The sequence below is a fragment of the Amblyomma americanum genome, chromosome 7 (genome assembly GCF_052857255.1).
Source record: "Amblyomma americanum isolate KBUSLIRL-KWMA chromosome 7, ASM5285725v1, whole genome shotgun sequence".
Taxonomy (NCBI): Eukaryota; Metazoa; Arthropoda; class Arachnida; order Ixodida; family Ixodidae; genus Amblyomma; species Amblyomma americanum.
This window is the reverse complement of record NC_135503.1, coordinates 64,321,655-64,346,493: the sequence shown is the minus strand read 5'-3', so window position 1 is coordinate 64,346,493 and position 24,839 is coordinate 64,321,655. Positions and strand designations below refer to the sequence as shown.

Below are 24,839 nucleotides of genomic sequence, written 5' to 3'. Positions count from 1 at the left end.
AAGAGTGGATGCAGCTGGCAAAGGATAGGGTTAATTGGAGAGACATGGGAGAGGCCTTTGCCCTGCAGTGGGTGTAGTAAGGCTGATGATGATGATGAATAAGCAGCCATCCACACCCCCCCCCCCCCCCTTTCATTTTTTACTGTATATTCCTCTAATGCGACAGCGAAACTTTGCAGCGAAGCTCTTCTCCGGTTTTAAAATTCAGTGATAATATCTGCGGTGAAAACCTTTCCTCACCGATAACCGCGGTGCCCTCTGCCTCAGTGTTTGGCCACGTTTACTAGCGCGAGAAAAACCACCAGCCGTGCAGAGAAGAAACCGTGTCCAACAATCTTGGACAAAAATTCAAATACTGAAATTCTGTAGGTAATGTCATAGAAATATGGAATGTAATAGTTTATTCTTCCAACGTGTAGCAAGACCTTTCTTTAAATTCTTTCCATAGCGCGCATCGAGCTGTTAAGACTGCCATAAGAACCGATGAGCAACGCTTTTTACGACAGGAAAAACGTTGATAGTAAAAAGCTCAATCCTGCCGACGGGATATCGGCGAATATATTGATTGTTACAGTGATATCTTCCAATATATAAAAACATTTGGTTCATTTAGGTCCCTGTTCAAAAATCCTTTTGTCCAGAATTGTTCGGTATATCACTGAAGAGGTTCCATGAGTCCCCGCATATCGGTGAAACCCCTTTGGCATAGCACATGCAAATTTATGTACGTTATATCCGACGTACGTTACATCGGGCTGATGTTATGCGGTGATTCGCGGTTGAACTCTTGAGCTGCAGCGCCGGTCTTGCTCGTTGAGCATACCGACAATTATGCGCTGAATCGCGGACATTACGGCGTATTTCGTAGCACTTTGAGTCAAACGCAAAACAGCTCTACATTTTTTCCCTACTTTTAAGTTTGGCTTTAAAACAGCAGCAGTAGTGGTCTTTCCTACATCTTGAAGTGATTGCTATAGCGACAAAAAAGTAGCTGAAGTAGCTGCTACCTCTGACTATAGATTAGTTGAGCCAACAGGCGCCAAAAAAATGAATCGTTTACTGGGTTATAAACAAAATTACAGCACACTCTTTTACACTAAAGGTATTGTCAGCACATACCGAATAACAGCTTGATAACGACCTCCGGTCAACAAAATACTTGAGACGTATGGTTCCGTTTCTAACCCATTTGTATCGGAGGAATATGAATGTAGTACAGCTCAACACTGAAAAAAAGAACACAGAGGCAGGGCATGAGCGTTGTTGTCTCTTGTTTCTGTGTAGTTTTTGTGTTTTGTTTGTTTTTTCAATATCGTGCTATAGTATTTTGTCAAAGAACATGAAGCGATTCGTCCTTACTGTTCTATAATAATTTCGCAAAAATATTTTGCAAACAGCACATAAATTTTGTACACCCGCAATCTCACGCTAACATTTGGAATGCTGAAACAATTGAATACCCTCTTCTCTATCAATTTGAAGTGCCCTAACAATTTTCATCGTGCTATTTGATAGCTGTTTTGAAATAAATTAGCTTTAATTCCTAATACATGGCGAGACAAGGCACACATACCAGACAGGTGTCATCTACTTACCGTGTTTTACTGTTCAGAAACGAGAGACAGAGAGAGAAAGTGAACTTTATTGTGTGGAAAGAAACGCCCTTTCCCGGCAGTCGACATGCTGCCAGATACATATTGCGACAGCCGCGCAGCCACGAAGACGTTGAAATAGGCATTGCGGGCTGAAGAGAACGACAGTCGAGGTTCTCTCTCGCTCTGGCAGCTCTTCATTCAGACAGCCTTCCCGCACTGACAGCGTTCGAAAAGAAGCCGATACGTAATATATGGGCAGTTAGAAACTGTTCAATTAAGTTTTCTTTTGGCGGACCCTTCTACAACTTTCTCGTTGGACTATTTCGCATATCTTCATTGCTTGCGAAGCTCCTTAATTAGTCTCGACTAACTATGCATTTCAGCACAATCCAAAAAATAGAGTGAGTTGCTCCATACAACAGCCAGCGACATGCATTTGGCCGCGTCGTCTTATAGTTCCGGGGCATATATTTAAATGCTAGTTAAATTTAGCTGGGACACCCTGTATATATATATATATATATCAGGACAGCCGGACCCGAATGACCATTTCCTCACCTGGGTCTTTCGTTCTGCTCTTGTCACGCCATCTCACGCGGCTCTCCAAAAAACTTCGTTCCCGTTATTTTGATACGTACCGTTCCTTGCGTGAGGTCACCACGGTGACGTACAAGATCACTCTGGCCTTATCGAACACAGCATCATGTGGTATTCAACGTGATATTTTGCACACCTCGCATCTCAGGCCCTACAACAGTCCATCTCACGAAATGTCCCAATGTCCCGAAATGTCCAAACCGGGAAAGCGCTCAACGTACGATGTTAACGGCACGTAGAAGAGAGCGAAATGTAAAGGTTCGCGCATGTTTCGTGTGCTCGCTCAATTTCCCCACTTTGGTTACGCGTTCAGCCACGTGACAAATATTTAAGTAATATATCTGGCGCAAGCTTCATTTCTTGTTGATTCATTACAAGTGAACTGAGCATTTCTGGAAATATCTCCGCCACATTCATCAAAACTGAAAGTCCATGCTTAATATGGCAATCAATAAAGAAATGGAAGACAGGAAGTGAAGCTATGGCCGACGCTGCCTGACAGCGCTTTGTCTCATTCTAGACGTAAGAAGACAAAATATCTCTCTTCAGAAAAAATTTACTTTGAACATATAAATGTGTCACATTTATTACCAAACCACAGAGTACAGCCCTACAGAGCACGTAGCCCTACAGAAAAAAACACCGCGGTTCAAAGCGATATTGATTAATAAAAAGCATGTATAGTGCATTGTATCTGCTCCAAACACAATGAATTGACCCAGACATATATTCATATCTTACCTAAGTAATAGGGAAGCCACAAAGCCTGCTCCATCAAATTATTTTTACAGAGGCTGCAACACAATATGCAAAGCTGACATCTATCATTATGTGTATGTTTGAACGAGAATGCTGAGGGAAATAGATATAAGAAGAGGTCATAGACACAATGGGGCAGTAGCTCAGCTCGCAAATATAGAAAACATTTCACCCATTCAAGCTTTTAAGAAATTAAAACATCTCCCTTTTGTTCTACCATCTAATCGCAAGGCCTCTTTCTATGCAAGCTGGATCTAAAACACACAGACCAACCAACTGTGCACTGATGAGACTGGTTCCACTTCTGCAAATTAAACTTGTTTCCATCATTGCCACTTTAGTAATGATTACGTACGTAGCTTTCAAGTCTGGATATAGGGAAGAGCGTGGCAAAATGCCACAGAAATTTGCAAATCCTCGCGATTATATTTATCCACAGGTATAGAAAAAAAATTCTGCCCAATCATTACCTACCATACTAGCAGTACGCCTGCCAAATATGAAAAGGCCAGCTTATTAGGGAAAGAGTAAAATTTAATGAACTTTCAAATTTAAAAATTCACATTTTCACCTACCCAATCGGGCAAAATGAGGCAGTGCACGGGCAAATGAGACGCTGTTCCAAAATTACCACACTACTCATCCTTGCTATCAGTGCACACAATGTTGGCTCTGAGGACATCTAGACAATCTTTTAAAGCCTATTCGAATGGCATACGCTGTACTAAAATCGAACCGACACTTTTGTTCTATGGTTTTGTTACATCGTTACGCACAATCTTGAATTAAAAGACACTTTCGCGCTTTCTTGATTTAGGTCTGCTGTTCTAAGGAGCGACGCAAACGATATCTTTGCCGTTTTAAGCTGCAGGCTAACCGCCTCACGGCTTTTGTAATTATTTCACATTTCTACGCATTCCTTACTTGAACTGTCAAAGCCCTCAGTGACGGGCCAGGTAAAAAGTGAAAATGGGCAGTGATTCGATAGAAATGTGCTTGAGTTGGCCTGTAACTTTCAGTCACCGCAGGAATCTTTGCTCTCGTTCCTTTCTTTTTTTTGGATTACGGCTACGAAAATAGGCCGCAGCTTTTTTACAGCAAAGTAAAACTCAAAGTTTCGCCTGGCTTTGCGAGTTTGACCTTTAAGGTCGACAAAGGTCGAACCAAGCACACACCCCTAAGACTGCACATGGCGACGGCATGCCTGTATGGTATGGTCATAGCTAATGACTAGCAACCACCTGACCGATGACCAGTGGTCACTTGGCCTTTGACGTTGACTATTGACCTTGATTTTTAGAGCTGAAATTTGCATCACCTGATGTGACGCCATGTGATGACGTAAAAATTGCGTCACACCATTCTTGGCAATAAATACGGCAGGCTTTGCTTTTGCTCGTCTACTAGGCTCAGCCGTGTTGAACGCCAGGAAACTTTTTTTTCCCTTAAATTCGGGTACAAATCATGTTTTGTAGCAAAACGTCCTGTTTTTCAGGGTTTTTGGGCAATTTTTTCCAGCGAATTAAATTACTACTAGGGTTCTTTTTTTTGACAACCCAAAGTCTCCCGCTTTCTTCGTCATTTTCTAAAAAATGATACCGGGATAAAAGTGTCCACTAAGTCAGCATTTCTTTTTTTCTCACATCTGAAATAATTTTGTCGCTACGTTAATAAAGCCAGGTGACACTTCTGCGTTTGTGCGAACAAATCTACTTTTGAATACTGCCAGAAACTTCACTCAGCAATACAGCGCCACATTTACACACTCAATAGTTGGAGCACGAGAAATATCATTGGTCTGGTAAGCATTTTACACAACGATGTCACAATGACGCCTTGTCTTTGCCTGTGCTCCGGTCTTTCACTTCTAAAATCAATTTTCTGTACATATCCACCCATTTATCTCCGCCATGGATAATATGCCTTCACGCACTTAAATAAGCATCAACCGTTGACTGAAAACACCAATTCAGAATGAGCATAATAGATCGGCGAGTTTGTACAGTACCGTCAGCTCTGTGGACTTGTACACGACACTTTCTTTAAGGGGCGTTTCAGGGTCACAGTCGGATTTAAACCGATTACTTTTTTTAAACATTGTTGGTGTGCAAGAACGCGGGGAAACCGAGTTTCTCCCGAAAACGAGGGACTCACCGTAAGTATATGGTCCTGATAGTTTCCGGCGAAAAATAAAGTTTTCTAATATTGCGCATACCGACTGGGTCTCTCCTTCACCTGTATTGTTTGCTGGTTCTTAGCCTTGCCAAGGCTGTGCACAGGCATCGCATGGCGAAGATTCTGCGTTGTCAATACCTGCGTGTGTATAATGATCTTTATTTTAAGATACTGTAGTCAAGGTTATCTAAAATTACGGTAAATTCTCCTTTCAACTGTTTGCTGATATTTTAAACGTTCATTTTGAGGTCCTCGGTTTGTTTTATGACTGTCATTATCCCGAATTTGTCCAAGCTTCTCAAAATTTTATTCACTGCGCGAGGAAGGCATTTGACACCTCCTTATCATTGTGCGGATGTGTGTGCTGACAGTGGCGTTCAACTCCGCAGTCAGTCAATTGGCTGGCAGTGGCATAGTTGTCGGGTTGTACTTCGCCGGAATTAAGCACACATAGGTCAAGCAGTACTATATTCGTATGCTACTTGTTTCCGCTTATATTATCATTTAGCGCACTGCTCACCCTTCTTGTACGGTGCTTGAAAAACCTGCGAGGAGGAAAAAGCATAAAACACATTGAGTCGTTCTCCTCTATGAACAGGCTACTGCTCTCGTTTGGTGCTCTTGTGAGAGAACAGTCTATGTGATCACAAGTAAACGAAACACGGCATGCTTTCCGGGCGAGCCAGTTTGTGATGTGGTGATCACAACGCAAAGCGCCGGCTCGAAAAACTATGGTAGGCAAAAAAATGCGTCTCTGTGAAAAGCATTACACAGAGCAGGCGTCATAAGCAATGGCAATAATTTTACCTCTAGCAAGGAGGAAAGACAAGGCAGATTAGTTTTTCTAGACAAGACGCTTGATTTTGAACTAAGCAATGCTTGAAACATTTAAGGTTCTGCAGTAATAATAGCAATGTCTACAAACAATACTACTATTTCGTTGCAAGATAAATGCATTGCCCACCTTTTCAACAAATAAAGCTATTTGCTGGCAAAGGAAGTGGAATGGTGTTGCGATAACAATTTAATCATTAATCCTTCGGAAACAAAGTTCATGCCCCAGTCAAAATTCCTACCGTTATCTCCTGCTTTACTTCCCGAATCACACCTTGCTCCCCTCGGTGACCCTTTATCTTTTCTTGGTGTTCAATTCTATGGATACCACACATTTGCTTCGCACATAACTCACCTCGAGGAAAAAAACAACACCTGGCATAAGATCACTTATCAAGGCGCCATTTTATTGTAGATTGCGCATTACTATCTCTACTTCGCCTCCTTTTATTTTAGCCTTACATCTGGCATTCTTAATTGGGGTAACACTTACAACTGTCACGTGCCTTTTATTGAGCGCATACGAAATCAAGACACCCATATCATGAAAACGCACCCCTTGGCGCTCTAATATCAGCTTTCTTCGCGAAAAGAAGATCTTATGAATATATCATTTATTTTTTCTTCATTGTGGAGTTGTGCTTTTCGAGCTTACAAACCATAGTCGGTCACAGCCAACAGAAAACCATATTATCATTAGGTTAGCGAGAAATAACCATTTTCTACTACAAAAAGCTCATAGTAATTACGGAGAAATGAATCGTTCTGTTGCCTTCATCAAATTTTGGAATACTTTGCCGCTATCACTGAAATCCTGGTTGGCATTTCATAAATTTAAAACATAACTTAAAGGTTTTATTTTTGTCATACAACCGGTTTTTGTACCCTTTGTTCTTTTTTGTGTTCTTTCATTTATTCTTTACGAAATAATTATCCTAATATTTCTTGTACAATTAGTAAACGTGCTGTTTTCATTCTATATTAACGTATGTGACTTGTTTAGGGACCCGGTACAGTCCACAGGCAACCAGGACAGCAGGTTGGCCATGTTGGTTATTCATTTGTAATGAGACAGCGCAGAGCGACGGAATTGGACAGGAGACAGGCGCCTGTCTCCTGTCTCCTGTCTAATTTCGTCATACTGCGCTGTTCCATTGCAAATGAATAACCATATGTCCCAGCTGCTCTCCTGGCAAATTTCGTTTTCTGTACTTCGGCCTCTTTTTCAATGTTTCAATCTCGACTTCCAAACAGCGCCTGTTTCCTGTCGTGTCCCTTCATTCTGCGCTGTTCCACCGCAGACAACGCCACCCAGTTTTGTTTACTATGTATGTTCACCTTTATCTGAATTTAATAAACTTGACTTAATTTAATTTGAAAAGGAGCCTGGAGCATGAATTCTTTCAGCCTCTAAAAGCATGAGGCCGATGAAATATATCTCTTCTTGGAAACATGAGTTCATACACCGCCGGCCACAATGCTCTTTACATGTCTGATCGAAAAATAACCTGCCACAATCACCCGCATACAGTTGCCTTTCAGGCTCATCTGATGGACGAGCTTCTCTCCTCCAGGGACAGTTACTTTGAAGTACTAAAAAATGTATATGCCGCTCAGTCTAAAAAAATCATCAGGAAAGAACAAACATCTTACCGCAATAACACCGCGCAATCGCAGCTCTCCTTACTTTTCACTAACATACGCAGCATTCTTCCTAAGCGCATCGAACTTTGTTCATACCTTGACAATTGTGAATGCGACATTTTAATACTAACCGAAACGTGGCTCCATAAAGATATTAGGAACGATGAAGTCTTGCCTGATATGGACAGTTTCACTATCTACAGAAACGATAGGAGCGACAGAAGGGGAGGAGGGGTGTTGATTGCTGCTAAAAAGCATATAACTTCTTTTCCCGTTGATATTCCTAGTAACTTAGAAATTTTGTGGGTTTGCATCACATAGCCATCTTCCAAGCATCTTCTTGGAGTTTGTTACAGACCACCAGATAGTCCGCAATCATTCGTCTCTGATCTACATGATAACCTAACTGAAGCAAAAGCTAAATTTCCAAAAGCAAGTATTTGTCTACTTGGTGACTTCAACTTTCCCGAAATTGACTGGCCGAGCTTAAGTTCGAGAACACGTGATGGCACTAATTTTGTTCATTTAACTCTCGATTTCTCTTTGGTTCAATTAGTCGAAAAACCTACCCGAGGAAACAATAAGCTTGACCTCGTCTTCTCGTCAGTCCCAGACAATATAAGCCCTATCTCTTATTCTGATGGCTTTAGTGATCACGAACTGCTTAATTTCACGATTTCCATGCCTTCATGCGCACGTGCACAAACACATAAACGTATTTTTGATTATAACCGCGCTGACTACAATGCCATTAATATAGGGTTACAATCCTTTTGTGACACATATCTTCCGACTTTTTCTCAGCGTTCGGCCAACGAGAACTGGGTTTTGTTCAAAAATAGTTTACTGGAATTGGTACACCGTCATATACCACTGCTCACCCTCCGCACGAACGCGTCTAAACCATGGTTCAACAGGATGTTACATGCATTAAAAAACAAGAAAAAGCGACTATTCAAAGCTGCCAAACGCCTTGGCACACCGGCTTCATGGCAGAAACACAAAACCGCCGAAAAAACATATTGTAGTGCCATCCGCAAAGCAAAGCTTAAATATTATTCCCATGACCTTCAATCTCTTATGACACACAACCCTAAAAAATTTTGGAAAACGATATCACCTATTGACACTCCGGTTCTTGTTTCGTTGTTGGATAACACTGGTGCTCCAGTTATAGAAGAAGAATGCCCACTTATATTTAATAATTATTTTTCTTCAGTGTTCACACAGGAAGACCATTCCACTACTCCACCATTAGTAGATGCCGATTACCAGTACATGAGTCCCATAGAAATAAGTGTCTCCGGTATTGCAGCATTAATAAACAATCTTAAGATTTCGACTTCTGCTGGCATTGATGATATTAATACAAAAATTCTCAAAAGCACAGTGATCCATTCAAGCAATATTCTCTTCCATATATTTCGTCAGTCGCTATCAACTGGTGAAATTCCAAGGGATTGGAAAATTGGTAAAATTATCCCCATCTTCAAATCAGGTGATAAAACGAACGCGCAAAATTATCGCCCCATATCATTGACATCTGTCCCATGTAAGATCCTCGAACACATCATCGTATCAGCAGTGGCGCAGCATCTAGATAGTAATAATTTCTTTTTTTCTAACCAGCACGGGTTCAGGAAAGGCTTCTCTTGTGAGACTCAACTACTGGAATTTACTAACGAGCTACTACACAACATGAACGAGAACTTCCAAACAGACTGCATATTCTTAGATTTCTCAAAAGCATTCGACCGCGTTGCGCACTCACGCTTAATAGGTAAAATTACTTCCCTCAACCTAGACTCACTAACAACCTCATGGCTAAGGAATTTCTTGTCTTTTCGTAAACAGTTCACGGTTGTTAACGGCCACTCATCTCCGTTTAGCGATGTTCTATCTGGTGTTCCTCAAGGAAGCGTCCTGGGCCCGTTGCTGTTCCTGATTTACATTAATGATCTGCCATCTAACATTACATCAACCATTCGCTTGTTCGCAGATGACTGCATAATTTACCGCAAAATCCGATCACCTGCAGACCTTCTTGCACTTCAAAGGGACCTCGATCATGTAACCGCTTGGTGTTCATCCTGGCAAATGTCACTTAACACTGAAAAATGCAAGTTAATGACATTCAGCCGCAAAAAATCTAACTCTTCGTTCAATTACATGCTCGATAACAGCTTAGTCTCTCAGGTGTCTTCTTACAAATACCTCGGTGTCCATTTTTCATGTAACTTGTCCTGGTCCACTCATATACAGAAAATAACAGCTAAAGCATCCCGGACCTTAGGATACCTAAAACGGAATCTTCATGGAACTCCTGCTACTACCCGTAAGCTCGCCTATCAAACATTTGTTCGTCCGCAACTCGAGTATGCATCATCCATTTGGTCACCTCACCAGGCTTATTTAATTAACTCCCTTGAATCAGTCCAAAATCGTGCTGCGCGTTTCATCTCCAGAAACTATGACCGTCACTCAAGCGTCACAAACATTAAATTATCGCTCTCTCTTTGTACCTTGCAATCACGAAGATTAATTGCCCTAATCTGCTTATTTCACAAGATAGTCTATAGCAGTAATCTTTCGACTCTCTCTCTTGCCCAACCTCACCGCACCTCGCGCCGTTTAAACAACCATCTCAGCTTCAAACGCCTTTCAGGTAAAACCGTTGCATTCAATTCATCCGCTTTGCCGCAGGCTATTGTTCACTGGAATGGTCTTCCGGAACACATCGTCAATATTCGTGATCCAGCTTCTTTTAGGACCGAAATAACAGCCATTTTTTCTAAATACTGACGCGTCAATAACTATTGTATAATGATGTTCTTACTGTTTAATGAGTACTAACAGTCAATCAGCATTATATAATCGTGTCATTCATGCTCCTGTTATTACCCCTATTTATGTAATCCCCCCCTCACACAATACTCCATGCTTGGAGCCTGTGAGGCAACGTGAATAAATAAATTAAATTCAAATGGCGGCTAGGAACAACCGAGCAAAACGCATTGAGTGGCCGCGAGTTCATTGTCTCTGCCCCAAGGTTTTTATGACAGGAAAAGTAAGGCAGCAAAAAGAAGAAGACAAATGGTTGCGCTCGTGGCCAGCAACACGCACGTGCTTTTTCAAAAGTCGCAAGAACAGGGGTCGAGGCGAAGAAGAAAATGCATTCGTCCGATAAAGTGAAAAATAAAGCTAGAAAAATATGTAGTAGGCTTGCTGTGTCGGTGGGTATATATAATGCATTGTCGCAGTTCGTATGTGGATAAGCTCGCAGAGAAAGGGCACAGGTCGGTCTGTTTTGAATTTTTTTTAAGTAGACAGGGTGACAAAGCAGTTGTAGAGGCTTAACACTCTTGTTGGGATAGAAGAGACAACACCGCAGCGACAAGAGAATGATCGCCTTTCTTTATTCCGAGAAATCTTGGGAGCGTTCCATCACCCGCTGCAGCTCAATGGCAAAAAAAAAAACAGAAGCACAATTATACGTTCGAGAATTTTGCTCCAATCAGATTTTGCGATAAAAAGCCCACCAGCGTGTTCATTCGCTACAACGTGACCTCCTGAATCAGCCGCACGTTTCAGCGCGCAGCGTCCTGCCCATCGGCGCAACCATGAGAGCATTCCTCGTTGTTTGCCTTCTGTCAGCAGGTGAGACTGTGCAGCTGAGAGATGAACGAAAAACTGGCGCCCTTTTTGCAGCTCCTGGAACCCTCATTTGAAAATGAGTAATCCAAGAAAGAGTGTTAAAGTTCCTCCTTACTACCCTGGGTGCAATCTCTGCAGCTCTTGAAATTAAAAATTTCTATTTCGCGAAGTACACAATTCCAGTTGCATTTAATGACGCTTTCGGCCCATGCAGTCTTGTGGAATAGAGGCAAGAGGTGACATACACGTGGCACGACTGGGACTTCGGCACTACGCTTAACACGTGCAACATAACCAGTCAGCAGGCACGCAGCAGCACGGAATAAGTGTTTACAGGTTCCAGGTGTGACACACATACATAAAATAGCAGGAATCAGCAGCACGTGGAAGTGACATAAAGGACATAAAGGACAAGTGACATAAAGGAGGGCATTGCCGCATCTTGCCTGCAATCAGCTCTCAGGAAATCTTGCCATGAAAGGACGCGAGATAGCATTTTGGCGCAAACAGGCAGGTTACGTGTGAACGGGTACCCAGATCAACTCATTTCCAGGGCAGCGGAGAAACTTCTTAGGCAGCTCAAGAATGGGGCTCAGCCGAAAGAAGCCAAAAAGAAGAAAAAGCCGGCTGTGGTCCCGTATGCACACTGCGTGTCACATGGGCTGAAAAAAGTTGCGGGCAGATACGACGTTGATGTCGTCTTTTCTGCACCTAGAAAACTAAGCGCAATGTGCAAACAGGTCAATCAGAGGCGCTACGGCAAGAGCAAGAGGGATGCTTGTCAAGTGCGTCATGTGTCGCCATCTATACCTTGCGAGGTAGGGGTGGTATACCAGGTCCCCTTCGCTTGCGGTGCCATGTACATTGGCCAGACTGGCAGGTGCGTTAACAAACGCTTGATGGAGCATGAAAACATCAGTGAAAATGACCCCCTGTCTCACACAGGCTCCAACAGCAGGCAATGCCAATGCAGGCATGAAAAGGATCATGCAGAAAGGAGAGCTAAAGGGGACCCCCTTGCCCAGGCGTCTTTCCAGTGCAAAAAGTGCCAATGTGTTCCCGATTACAAGAACACGCGCATCCTGTTCCGACATAACAATAAATTAACACGCGAAGTAATAGAAGCTTTTTATATTTACCACAACGGCGCAAAATGTATCAGCAGCCCTTCCATAACGTTATCCGAGAAGGAATTGAGCTATCTAACCTCACACATGCCTTCCAGATAACTTTTGTTGATTGATAAGTAGTTCACTGTTTGTATTTATACGCTTTTCGTTCTTCAATAAAAAACCAGTTGATAGTCAGCGCCTGTTTGTGCTAGTCCTTCGTCTTGTGTCCCGTTCGTGTTGCGCTGAGAGCGAAAATGACCATCATTTGCATAAGATGTTTAAATAGGTTGTAGCGCTGTATATGCAATTTGCTAACGCGCTTTCAGCAAGTAGGTCTGGGTTTCATGTTGCTCCATGTTACGCATTAGGTGCCTCCAATGCAGTGAAGCGTCAGTGATTCGAAAACAAAAAGCGTTTTTATTCTCTTGTTTTACCTAGAGGATGCAATAGCAAATGAAGCCTGAGGTTTCCTGAATTCTTTTGGGAATTCGGTGCATTTTCTTTTCATTTTTGTTTTGGTAGAACACAAAGTTTCTATTTATGCTGCAGGCATTCTATGCACCACTCTATCTCGCTGTCTGTATTTACAGCGGTAATGTAATATGGAGTAAAATATATTCGTACACTGTCGGCGTCTTAAAATGTGCAAGAAATGAGAGCAAAATAAATAGGTTTTGAAATGAATATCTCACGCAGCAATTTTAAAGAAAAAATAGTTGGGTCTTTATCATTATTTGCCGTGAATTGCTTAAGCAGGTTAGAAAACCCGAACCTGAACATCTGTCGACTGTATGTTGTGCGGCAGCCACCAACGTAGAAACATTTAGGACTGCAAGTATTATATGCAGTTATGCTGTCTTGAAGCGTTATATATTTTGTGAGTGTGTTGTCCTCGATGATTCCAAGTTTAACAATTTCCAGCTTCATACATAATGGTGCGTATGCTGGAGGTAAGGATATTAAAAATTAGTCTGACAATTATCTTTTTGGGGAAGTAAGGGTTGTGCCATGTTGTGGTTGTCCAAACTGAAGCGCAGCAATTGCCGACAGAGAAAAACAGGGAACTATTTTAAAGCGGAAATACTACTCACTGACGACGCGTATGTAGAACTGTTCTTGCGTGAGAGCTTTCTAAATATGCTTAGAGAAATAAATGCTTGTTGTTTTGGCGGCTTTCGCAGCTTCTGTCAAAGTATTGCCGACTACCTGAAGGGAGATCTCAACAACTTCATTTGGAGTAGAACAGTACGACTTTCATTTTATTGATATTAAGGTTTAAAATTTTGTACACGCCCAATGTTGAATTCCTGCCAAAGTTCCTTTACCACAACTACCTAGCTCTATACCTCAATTTTCGGAGAAAAACAGACTACTCTTATCAGCGTAGATAATATATTTACCAGTGGAACCTATGATAACGATATTATTTATGTAGATAATGCAGTGTAGCTAATGCAGATATTTATGTAAGTAATGAAAGACGGGGGCGTAAACTTCGTCCTTGCGGAACTCAAGAAGTAATTAGATGGACTGCAGAAGAAAAACCACTGCTTTCAAAGAAATGTGTTCTGTGGCCTAAGTAATAAGATGATGATGATGATGGATTTTTATGGCGCAAGGGCATCGATGGCCAAAGAGCGCCATGGCACAAGGTATTTTCAAATTCTCAAGTTGGGGTCGAAGACCCATTTCCCAAGCATTTCACCCTAAATAAGCCGAGCACCAGACCAGGGGAAAGCTTGTACCCATTGTATCACCGGTGGGTACCCGGCGGCACTGGGGATCGAACCCCGCACCTCCCGCATGCGCCTAAGTAATAAGAAACTAAGGCCCTAGCAGTAAATATTATTAAGTAGGGTTTCGTGATTGATGGGCTGACAGCTTTGGTGAAGCTTAGAAATGTTCCGGAAAGTACTTTTCTCCCTTTGAAGCAATTTGAGATGTATTTTTTTTACCAAGAAAGTCTAGCACATTTGACTTGTTTTTCCTCAACCCATAATATGCGAGATATAAAATATTCAGCGGGTTCTGTGGAAGGTGCAAAAACCGTTATGAATATTTTGTTGGAAAGGTCCACTCGCCGTCAGAAACTAGAAAAAAAATGAGAATGCTTGTTCCGGTGGCAATGTCTGCCGCTTACAGCCAAAGCGTATTTACGCCCTGTTTACCAATTTAAATGAACTATCGCCACTTTCAGCATGTACACCTTCGTCGCAGAAATTTCATTATCGCGATCATTGCAAGCCTAAGTACGCCAACCGCAGGGCAAAGGTCTTTCCAAGTCTCTGCAATTAACCCTGTCCTTTACCAGCTATCCCCGCAGACTTCCTAATCTCATCGGCCCACTTGACTTTCTGCCGCTGCCTGCTACGCTTCCCTCCTCTTGGACGCCAGTCCCTTTCTTATGACAACAACCCGTTATGTTGTCTTTGCATTACATGCCCTGTCCTAAGTCCGTTTCTTTCTCTTGATTTCGACTAGGCCATGATTTACTCGCACTTTTCCTCTGACCCACTCTGCCCTCTTTCTGTCTCTTAACGTTACGCCTATCATTTTCCTTTCCGTAGCTTGCTGCACTGTCCTCAATAAGTTCAGCCTTTTGCTAGCCTCAACGTGTCCGCCCCACATCTGAGGTCCAGTAAGATACAACTGTTATAAAGTTTTCTCTGTAAAGATATTGGTAAACTGCCATTCATGATCTGAGAGAACCTGCCATATGCGCTCCATCTCATTCTTATTCTCCTAATTATTTCACTCTCGTGGCCTGGATCCACTGTCAATACCTGCCCTAAGAAGTATTGCCAAACCATTTCCATCGTCTCGCCACATACCGTAAAATGTTTACTTTTTTTGTCGAGTACCCACAGCACACGCACAGAAACGTTGTATAGAAAAACATGTCACTATTTTACAGGAGCATTAGAAAACATGTAAATGTTTTAAAATGCGTTTGCAAACGCCGCTTTTGAGTGAATCATTTCAATATCGGCTGTAGCTTGTTGCATTAGCTTATGGTTATAGGAAAAACGACATCTTAAAGGATCCAGTCTTATAGGCTATTTCCTTAATCTCCTTCCCATGATCCAGCCGCAATGAAACATGACCACGTTTCTAAATATACTTCCGAGACTGTTGAACATTAGCTCATAATTTTTCAGATTAATTTTAGACACACCGTTCTGCTCTGAATTTTTTGCTCATTTATCATGCTTTGCAATTCGCCCCCTGAGTTACTTAGCAACGCAATGTCATCAGCGAATCGCCATTTGTTGGAGTATTCTCCATCAACTTTTATCCTCAACTCTTTCAAATTCAGGTATCTGAATAACTCCTGCAAACACGCGGGGAATACCACTAGAGAGATAGTGGCTCCCTGCCTGGCACCGTTCCTCATTGGCACTTGGTTGCTTTCTTTATGGACGACCATGATGGCTGTGCAGTGGCTACAAATATCTCCCAGTACTTTCACATATGGGTCTTCCACATCCTGTTTCTGTAATGCCTGCATGGGTGCTGAGGAGGTTTCGACTAAGTCAAATGGTTTATCGTAGTCTATGAATCCTACATATAGGGGTTGGTTATATTATGCGCACTTCTCAATCACCTGATATATAGTGTGAATACCGACTATTGTCTAGTAGCGTTTACGAAAACCAACCTGGTCCTTCGGTTGATTGAAGTCTAAGGTTGACCTGATTCTATTCAAGATTACCCTGGTAAGTACGTTGTAGGTAACAGACAGTAAGCTGATCAGTCTGTAAATTTTAGAGTCCTTTGGGTTGCATTTTTCATCAATTAAGATAATGTTAGCGGTCTTCCAAGATTACAGTGCCCTCGACGTCGCGAGGTACTGCGTATGCAGAGTGGCCAGTATCTCTTTCACAATCTCCCCACCGTCCTTCAATAGATCTTACCTAATCATCAACGGCTGCTTCACTCCTTCGCATTCAAGAATATGCAGTTACTCAAACAACCCATCATTCTGCTTTGTTTTCTTTTCTTTTTCACAGTATGCCTGGCCAACGCTCGAAGGCTAGCGGGTGCGGGGAGTGCAAAAGCACGAGCAAGCGGTAGGGTGTTTGCGGGCGCCGAAGAGCGTGGTCCCAGCGGATTTCCTGGCGTCACCTACATTCTCGGAGGAAACATCGGAGGACAGATCAGTGGCAACCTCGGAACGGGACTAGATGGCACCGGATTTGGTGAGACGATTTTTTAACCTGTAGTTTGCATATAAATTTCACCGTCGCGTGTGGAATCCAACTTGCGGTCCGGCATCAAGTACGTTATTTCTACTTGATCGTTATTGACCTGTACGATCATTTTTGCGTATTGAATTCTTAAGAACAAGACATATTCTCTCAAGGCCAATGGATCAGAGCTCAGAAACATTCTTTTTAACGTTGTTGCACTTACCATATGCAGATGCGTTCTTTAATTCCTGCGTGGAAATTAATTTTCAAGCTCTCAATCTCACTTTGTAAAGACATATATATGGTCTAACGCAGCACCACTGCTAGTCCCAATGAATGGGCGCCCTGACACTCAGTTAACAAATTTTCGAATTCCATTGAATGAAATGACTTGCTTTTCCGGGGGTCAGTGAATCTCTAGTAGTCAATGGGAACAGAGACGCGAATCCCTGTAATCTCGCCTGCTACCCAAAAGACATCAACCGCCGGTACCATGAACTTTGACCCCCACTCCTTTATGGAGACACGAGCAGGCTTATGATCGCACTGCTGTGATGTTTACAAAAATGACGTGCAGGCCCGTTAGCGGAAGAAGTTGTTTGCTTCTGTGCCATGAATGAAACTAAAAAGGGTGTGCATCGTTTACTAGCTCGAATACCAGGCTTTCACCCGCAAAGTTCGGATTAGATGCTCGCTGTTGGATTACGCGCATACACCTTTTTTTCCTTTGGGTCTCTTGCGATTCGGTTTCGCCTCGTTTACGCTGAAAGAGTCATGCATTTGCCTACTAAAAGGCCTCTGAGAGAGTCAGGCCCGAGAATAACAAAGTGAAAATTTTAGAAATTACATCACCCATCCTCCTCCAGGTAAAATTTTCTCAGCTGAGATATTCGTGATTAGAAACGAACCACTTCATTTTTTTTTAACTCATACGCAGGAGCGACTAAGAAAAAAGTTTTGGGACAGTTAGAGCACCTTATATGTGGAAAACGATAGCACTAGTGATTCCCATTATTGCTACTTTGGTGTTTATTTGTCATCCTCTTTCTGCCTTCTCTTTTCTTGCTTCCCTTTCTTCTCTTTCTTCTTTATCCCTTGGACAGATTATGATGACATCACCAGGTCACGCGACCTAGCTTCCTCTAACAATCATTACTTTAATCCCCACCTGCCAAGGCAGGTAGGTCCCTCACCACACGATGGACAGGTTGTGAGGACGTCACAAGGTCATGGGACATCTCAATCGGGTGGGCCGGTTGCCACCTGTCATGGTGGGCAGGTTGTGATGACGTCACAAGGCCACGCAACCTATCTCGACTAATCAGTGAATTTTGCGACACAAGCCGCTATTGCTGCGGAATGTGGACTTTAATGCTGTCGCATTAAAACAAAATAAATTTTACAGGAGAGAGCTTCTCACCGCCCAAGACCCGACTAGTTGTTAGCTTTCTTTTTGGCCGCTCGCTAGTCCGCAACGGCACGACAGTAGAGGGAAGATTGTTCCTCCTCTCCCACTCCTCGCCTAGCGTTACTTTCAACTTCTGTGGAAGCGCTGAGAAAAAGGTTATCGGTGTTTCATAAAGGCAGGTGCGCAAATACGGTGAAAAAGAAATGTAAAAAAAGAAAGCTTATAATTATCAAGTCCTCAGTCCCCAACACTAGGCAGACGATCGTCCGCTTACACTTTGGGCACTTCTCTCCCTCGCCTGGGTAGATATGACGCAGACGTGGTAAAAGTGATAGGCGGGCCCTCCGGCGCGTGATGTGCTAGAGCGCACCGGCGTCACTAAACCGCACTTGATTCGCGTTGAAGAGACCCAAGCTTTTGTTTTGTGCACGCAAACAGCTCGTGGAATCGACGTTTCCGGCATAGTTGCTGAGGCTCAAAATATCCGCTTCAACTTCAAGGTTGAGTACTGAGGGGCCAATTTGACGACGCTGAAATTGCAGGCTGCATATGTTTGTCAGCACTGAGCCACCTTTGCTCTTCCGGTACTTGCCGCCGCGGTGTTTCACTGGTTATTGTGTTCGGCTTCTGACCTGAAAGAAGCAGGTTTTTTCTCGGCCGTGGCGCTCGCAGTTCGACAGAGGCGAAAACCTAGAGGCCCGTGCACTGCACGGTGTCTGTGCACGTTAAAGAACCTCAGGCGGTCGAAATTCTCCGGAGCTCTCCAGTAAAGCATCCCTCATAACCCGAGTCGCTCTGGTTCATTAAACCCCATAGACCACCTTCCTGCACCGTAGGCGATCTATTTTAGCTAGGGGCCTAGAAGGAAACACGGTAAGACTGAATGTATGCATCTCTGTTGTCGGGCAGCGAAAAAAGGGAAACTTGATTTGGCGCCCAGATGTCCATGAGACAGATTTGCTCTCCTGGCATGCAAAGTTTTGATCAGGCCAGTTCGAGTGACCAAACGGATAGGAAAAATAATTGTGCCACGCCATAGGCACCCAGTTAGCTAAATGGCCGTATCGCATCGCTTTCGGAGTCAACTGTGTCGCGAAAGTATTACAACATGCCACTCTGCAATGATGACTTCTTGTCACGGTTGGCAGTTAAAGCCAGCGTCTCACTCCGCACAGAAGCTCTGATTTCAAGGGGAGGTTTCAAATGAAGCTTTCGATTAAAATCTGAATAGAGCCGTTTGCATGGGCAGAGCAATAAAAAGTGTCCCCTAAAAGCCACGTGCACACTCAGGCCACGGTGTTGCGAAGCCTCAGGCTGCACTTATAGATTACAGTGAATCTACACTGCCGCCTTTTTTATTGCGTCCCGAATTAAACTAAGGCACTGAAAAAATTCACTTGCACTGTACCGGCACTTGCGAGATAACGCCGTGTGTACAGCATCGACTTACCGGTGACTTTTTATAGCGGATAAAAGCACTCGCTGGCACATGGTCATTTTGGCTCTCACCCCGAAGTGTTGCGCATCTGTAAAATATCGCCGCTGAGTAGCAGCGTCAGAGCACACAGCTTCAACTCATGCGAAAGAAGACTTTTTCATTCAGCTGGCTTTAACTATGCAATTCCTTTCGAAACGATAAGGAGAAGCCGTTGCTACCATGGCCTCAACGTTAAACCAAGCGCGCATACTGTCCACTAATTCTATCACAAACACTGATCCCAAGGATGGTTAGCGTGCGCAACGCCAAAGCAACGCCAACTTCGGGAAGAGGAAAGTGCAGCGATGTGCTGTAGCACAGAACGTTGTAGCAGACGATCCGCCTACGACATTCACTCTGCCTGCGCAAAAGTTTATCACTGCGACTTTGCATTGTAACTAATTTTCTGCTCCTCTCTTTTCTTCCTCATCTTGTTATCCCCTCACCCCTTTCCAATCGTGCAGAGTAGCAAACCGGTTATTCTTCCGGTTAATCTCCCTGCATTTCCTCCTCCTCCCTCCTCTCCATTTTCATTCATCTTCTGGCCTTCCAGTTGAGCGGTGCTCTTAAGTTGCTTTGATGCGCGCGCGCAGCGATGACAGCTAAAAGGAGCGGGCAAAAAGGCGACAAAGAGCAAAGCGGAAGAAGTATTAAGGTCGCTTAGGCTTCTGCTCAAATATCGCTTTCTCCATTTTCACGAACGCGAAAATTGGTTGCCATGTAAAATTCGGTAATTATGGCACTAGCCTCACGCCCACCTCTGCCACGTTCCACATCAAATGTGTTTAGCGAAATTTTAGTAAATGCTATAAAGGTTTACTTTCATTAAAATCGTTTTGTGCGCCATTTAGACGGGAATGAAAGGCCTAATTTGCTTGTGGGCACACATACGGTGCCTTAATTACTTAATTCCACAACGTCACGTGTTAGCATAAATTGCTCGCGAATTTCATTCCATTTGCTTCCGATTCCTCACGTAAGGTTGAGGATGAACTTTCACGAGTACTCTCAACGAATGCAACACGTTTTGCGACGCTTCACTGCAGCCGTTCAATGTCTTTTTTTTTTCTGCGCCCACTTTTTTTTTTCCGCCAGCATCGAGTGGATGGGCATGCATGGCACAACACAATTCAGTCGCATTTCTTTGCGCATATCTTCAAACGCTTTCTCTTAGGGGGAATTATTCAATACCTGAAACCCTCGGAAGCATAAACGAATGTATCAAGCCGGCGAAGAAGTTCTGCTGAAATCCACACAAATTCACGCAGTTGGGAACCTGGAAGTTCATGCCCCAAAGCAGAAAGCATGGCGGTTCGCATACGAAAAAAGGCTGGCATACTAGAAAGCAAACCGCTTTGTTTTGTTCCCAAGGAGCTAAAGTTAGGTCTCTGAAAATCAATCTTGATTTCCATAAATTGTTTTCGTTTTTCATTTTCTGCAGGAAACCAGTGGGGAGGATATGGCGCTGGCTTTAGCGGCCCATGGTCCAGTGGCGTCTACCCCTTTGGAAACCTTGGATATTACCCGGAAAATTATGGATTTTACGGAAACAACGGCTGGGGTTCGAATTACGGCTTGAACGGATTTTATGGAGCGCCGTGGGCTAGCCAGGTATACGGCTATGGCTTGTATCCCCAATTCGGCAGTGGATACGGCGGCAACTTTAGAAGCAACGGCTGGAACGCCGGTTTTGGCCGCGTAAGGAGTGCAGCTGGTCCCGCAACCCTAGCTTCTGGTCGCGCTGGAGCTGCTGGAGCAGCCGCTGGAGCTGCTGCTCCTGGTGCCGCATCAGCTGTGGCCGCTGAGTGAGGCTTATTTTCTTCCCTTTTTACAGTTGCGAACCGTGTGGCCTGTTTTAACGGCCTACTTACTTGATGATGTACTTTCCTTTTTATCTCCTCTCTGATACTAAATATTACTGTAGAAAGTACGGGGCCCCGTTCTAAAAACAGTGTGAGACATTCTGGGAGACCTGCTTGACAAACCCACCATCCGCGTCCTGCATCTCTAATTCGCCCCTCTTTTTCGAGAAGACGTGTTGCTTGATTTCTTGTGCGATTTGAAGAACTCGAAGTGTAAAGCGCAGTGTTGCGCTTAACATTCGTCCGTCATGTTAATCATGGCTTTGTGGCCATAGGAGTTGGCTATAGAGTGCTTCCTCTTCTTATCTTTTTTGCCTCACATGAGATTTGTAAAATACAGCAACGCAACAATATACCGCAAGGAAACTACCAAGTTAAACAGTACCCTTCACCGTCTTCTTAGATATCGCGTTAAACCAAATGCGTCAGATGGTAAAATTTCCTCTGTCTTGCCAGCCCTAATCATTGCACACAAGCGCTGTTTCACAAAAAAGTTCGAACTGCCCGGTGCACTTCCGTCCTCTTGTTTATCTACGCTAGGCGCATGTAACGGCTAAGGAAGGAAGGATGCCCTTGACTGACTGTTCTTTCTGGAAGAATTAAAAGGCGCATTGGGGTACTCTGGCAAGTTCTAACTGTATTTCTGCTTTTTGTTCACCCAGTGGCCCTTCCTCAACCTCACCATGATGCGTCAAATGCTGAAGATTCGGGAGGTCTTCAAAAATGTGCGTACCGCCACTGGTTACATCACATAAAACCGCTCATACCACAGCAGCATAAGAAGCGATGGGAATATACTAATCCTTGTGGAATGCAATGAAGATAGGCTTTTTATTTCTCTTACACATACTAGCAGAAAGATCCATGAACGCATATTTGAGAACAAGCTACAATATCCGCAAGACAGCGTATACTATACATGAGCGTAGGTAGAAAGCACACGAACGATAGGCCGAAGGAAAGTCAATGAGGCACAAAAAACGTGAAGTGCATTGCCTTCACATCTGAAGTGGACACCGTTTTGTTACCCTACACACCAGGACTAGCCGTCTATCACAGCAAGCCAGCACATGGCCCAACACTTACTGCTATTCTATTCCTATTTATTAAGGTTAATGGTGACCTCGTCCTGTCTTCTGAAAAACGAAGTCTTAAGTATTGATAAAACGCTCGCACTGAGATGTGTGGTACACGTAACTGTGAAATAATGCTATGCCAGCACATTCCGTAATGGCTTCAATGTCTCTAGTGCCTGTATTGACTTCACGAGGTGTTCTCTGTTCTCGCTGAAAAGATCCTAAAACGATCTTCAATCCTTTAAACCGAGAATATGAGAGCAGAATTTCGCATATGAGCGCGCGAGCAGATTTGGAGTATCTTCTTCAATATTTCAGAACAAAATCATCGTGAAACAAAGAACGCAAATGGGACAACCAGATTCGAATGCAGAATTAAAAGCTAGTGTCATACCTACGAACTTCTCTAAACGTTGTTGTTTGGCAGAAATATCACTGCTCTGTTCAGTGATACCAATTATTCCTCTTTTTTATTAATTTGCAGAGGTTGCGTCGATGTAGATTATGCCATGTCACTGGTGGCTAGTTTTCATAACCTTTCTCTCTTTGTCTTTTATTTACAGATTAGCCAGAGTTCTACCGGAAAAATCTATTTCTTCAACGAAGAATGGGCAATCCGACTCAAAGCATTAGCACCAGCTATTCTAGACACCACTTTCTTAATCTACAAATTTGTACAATATGCTTATATCAGAAAGGTCTGCGCCAGCTCTCGACAGACGCTCCTCAATAAACTACGCCAACAGTTCTGTGCGTTGATGCTTTCAAAGCGACAGCTGTAAGCCTTTCTCAAAAGTAAAGTAAAGTAAAGTAAAAAAATTGGGCTGTCGCTGCTGAACCGTGCACTAGGGCTCGTTTAGCATGACCAGCGTTCCACATCCCTTGACGGAAACATTTCTCCACATGCGCAATGACACGGTCACGGCCACACAAGGGCATTATAGCAATAAAGCGTACAACATAAACTGGGCAAATTTTTGCGGATTATGTGTTGAATACAGACTAAAAAGCACCGCTCACGGTCCTGTTCACAAATCAAGAATGCCATACACATTGTACGAGATACCCGACTTTTCACAAATTAAGCGATGAATAAATACAAACGCTGGCGTTTGCTTGCACTACGATCTCGTAGAGTAAAAACCCTACGAACTGCATTCACTGACGTCATAACTTTAATTAACATCAGACGCTTTTTTCAGGAGCTTTGCCGGTTAATGCATGTCACCCATTACCACACCTCCTTAGTCATTCAATCTCAGCCTTCCTGTAACCTCTGCTCTACGAAGTGAAACCATTGGCATGGTCTGAATTTCCAGGTCTCTCTACTATGCCGTTCTTGAGCAGTCAATTGAACCCTAATTTGGTCCTGGACTATATCGCAGCGAAAAGCAAAGCAAAGGCCTCATAACCCTCTCTACTTTTTTGTTCCTGGGGGGCATATGAACTTTGAGGGACACCGAAAGTAGCGGCAGAAGCAGACAGTTATTAGAAGTGAGCTTGTTTCGTACCAGAGCATTCACTTTTTGATTTTATATTTGCAGCGCCTACACTTTCCTTCTTAAACCCATGGTTCTGTGGTAGTGTTCGTGCTGGTCCTTCGTGATTTCTAGGACATGCATGGACGTCGGGGGATGTTTCTTTCAATAACAGCCCCAAACAAAGGCGCCGCTTCTTACAGAGAAGTGGAATATAGTTTATGGAGCATTGGTGACAACTAAAGGGCTATTCCTTTTGTTGAAGAAGTCACACGGAGGAAAACTTCCGAAAATTGTTCAAGTGCCACGACTGGTCTAAGTTGGAGGCGCCCCCTGTTAAAAACTTGGTGAAACTTCAGTGGAAAAGCCTGCTTCGCATCTGTGCAACTTGAACGGTAAAGAGCGATTGGAGTAGCCACCACGACCGCACATATTTTTCGCTAGAAGTTTTAAAGAAGAAAGGCCAAACCGAACGGAAATAGTTGAGAACTAGGGCTCTGGAAGGCATAAACCTCCGCGCATTATACCCTTAATTGTGTCATTGAAACTGAAAGCCAACAATGTACAGTGCGTGATCATTGCGTCGCATTTTCCGGCGAAGAGAACAGTACAATGCACGCAGTACAAACCGCTTGCGCCCCCTCCCCCTTATCAAAATAAAACATTTGGGTTGATATACTGTGACAATTCCTAAACGAATTCAATGCCATTTTTAAATTCCCCTCTTTCATCATTGGCTGAAGTGAGGCCATGCTGCTTCTTAGCTCTTATTTATTGGCTCGGTCTTGTTTATTGGCTTAATCCCGCCTTTCGGCCAATGGCGAAGGCGGGAATTTAAAAATGGAATCGATTTGGAAAGGAACCGTCATATTCTATCGAGCCTTGAGGCATACTAACCATACTGGTAAAGGCATTTGTATCTCCACCCCCTAACACTGCGTGGGCTACTTTTCAGTGCGTGAAGTAATATCTCAGCTG

The 24,839-nt window shown here is 43.4% G+C and overlaps 1 protein-coding gene across 1 annotated transcript; it reads left to right on the top strand.

Annotated features, from left to right (window-relative positions):
• Positions 1-11,105: 11,105 nt before the first annotated feature.
• LOC144099244 (uncharacterized) lies at positions 11,106-23,132 on the top strand. The gene is made up of 5 exons (XM_077632416.1): positions 11,106-11,261; positions 16,381-16,569; positions 20,887-21,250; positions 21,970-22,032; positions 22,947-23,132. Exons 1-4 carry the CDS (start codon positions 11,225-11,227, stop codon positions 21,992-21,994), a joined length of 615 nt encoding a protein of 204 aa, XP_077488542.1. The 5' UTR covers positions 11,106-11,224; the 3' UTR covers positions 21,995-22,032; positions 22,947-23,132.
• Positions 23,133-24,839: the final 1,707 nt, after the last annotated feature.

What these genes read in the sequence shown, in the direction of transcription:
- LOC144099244 (XM_077632416.1), top strand. Translation starts at nt 11,225, where the DNA reads ATGAGAGCATTCCTCGTTGTTTGCCTTCTGTCAGCAG. An exon ending in TGTTTGCCTTCTGTCAGCAG is followed by an intron (nt 11,262 to 16,380) that starts GTGAGACTGTGC and finishes TCTTTTTCACAG; the next exon opens with TATGCCTGGCCAACGCTCGA. An exon ending in GCATCAGCTGTGGCCGCTGA is followed by an intron (nt 21,251 to 21,969) that starts GTGAGGCTTATT and finishes TTGTTCACCCAG; the next exon opens with TGGCCCTTCCTCAACCTCAC.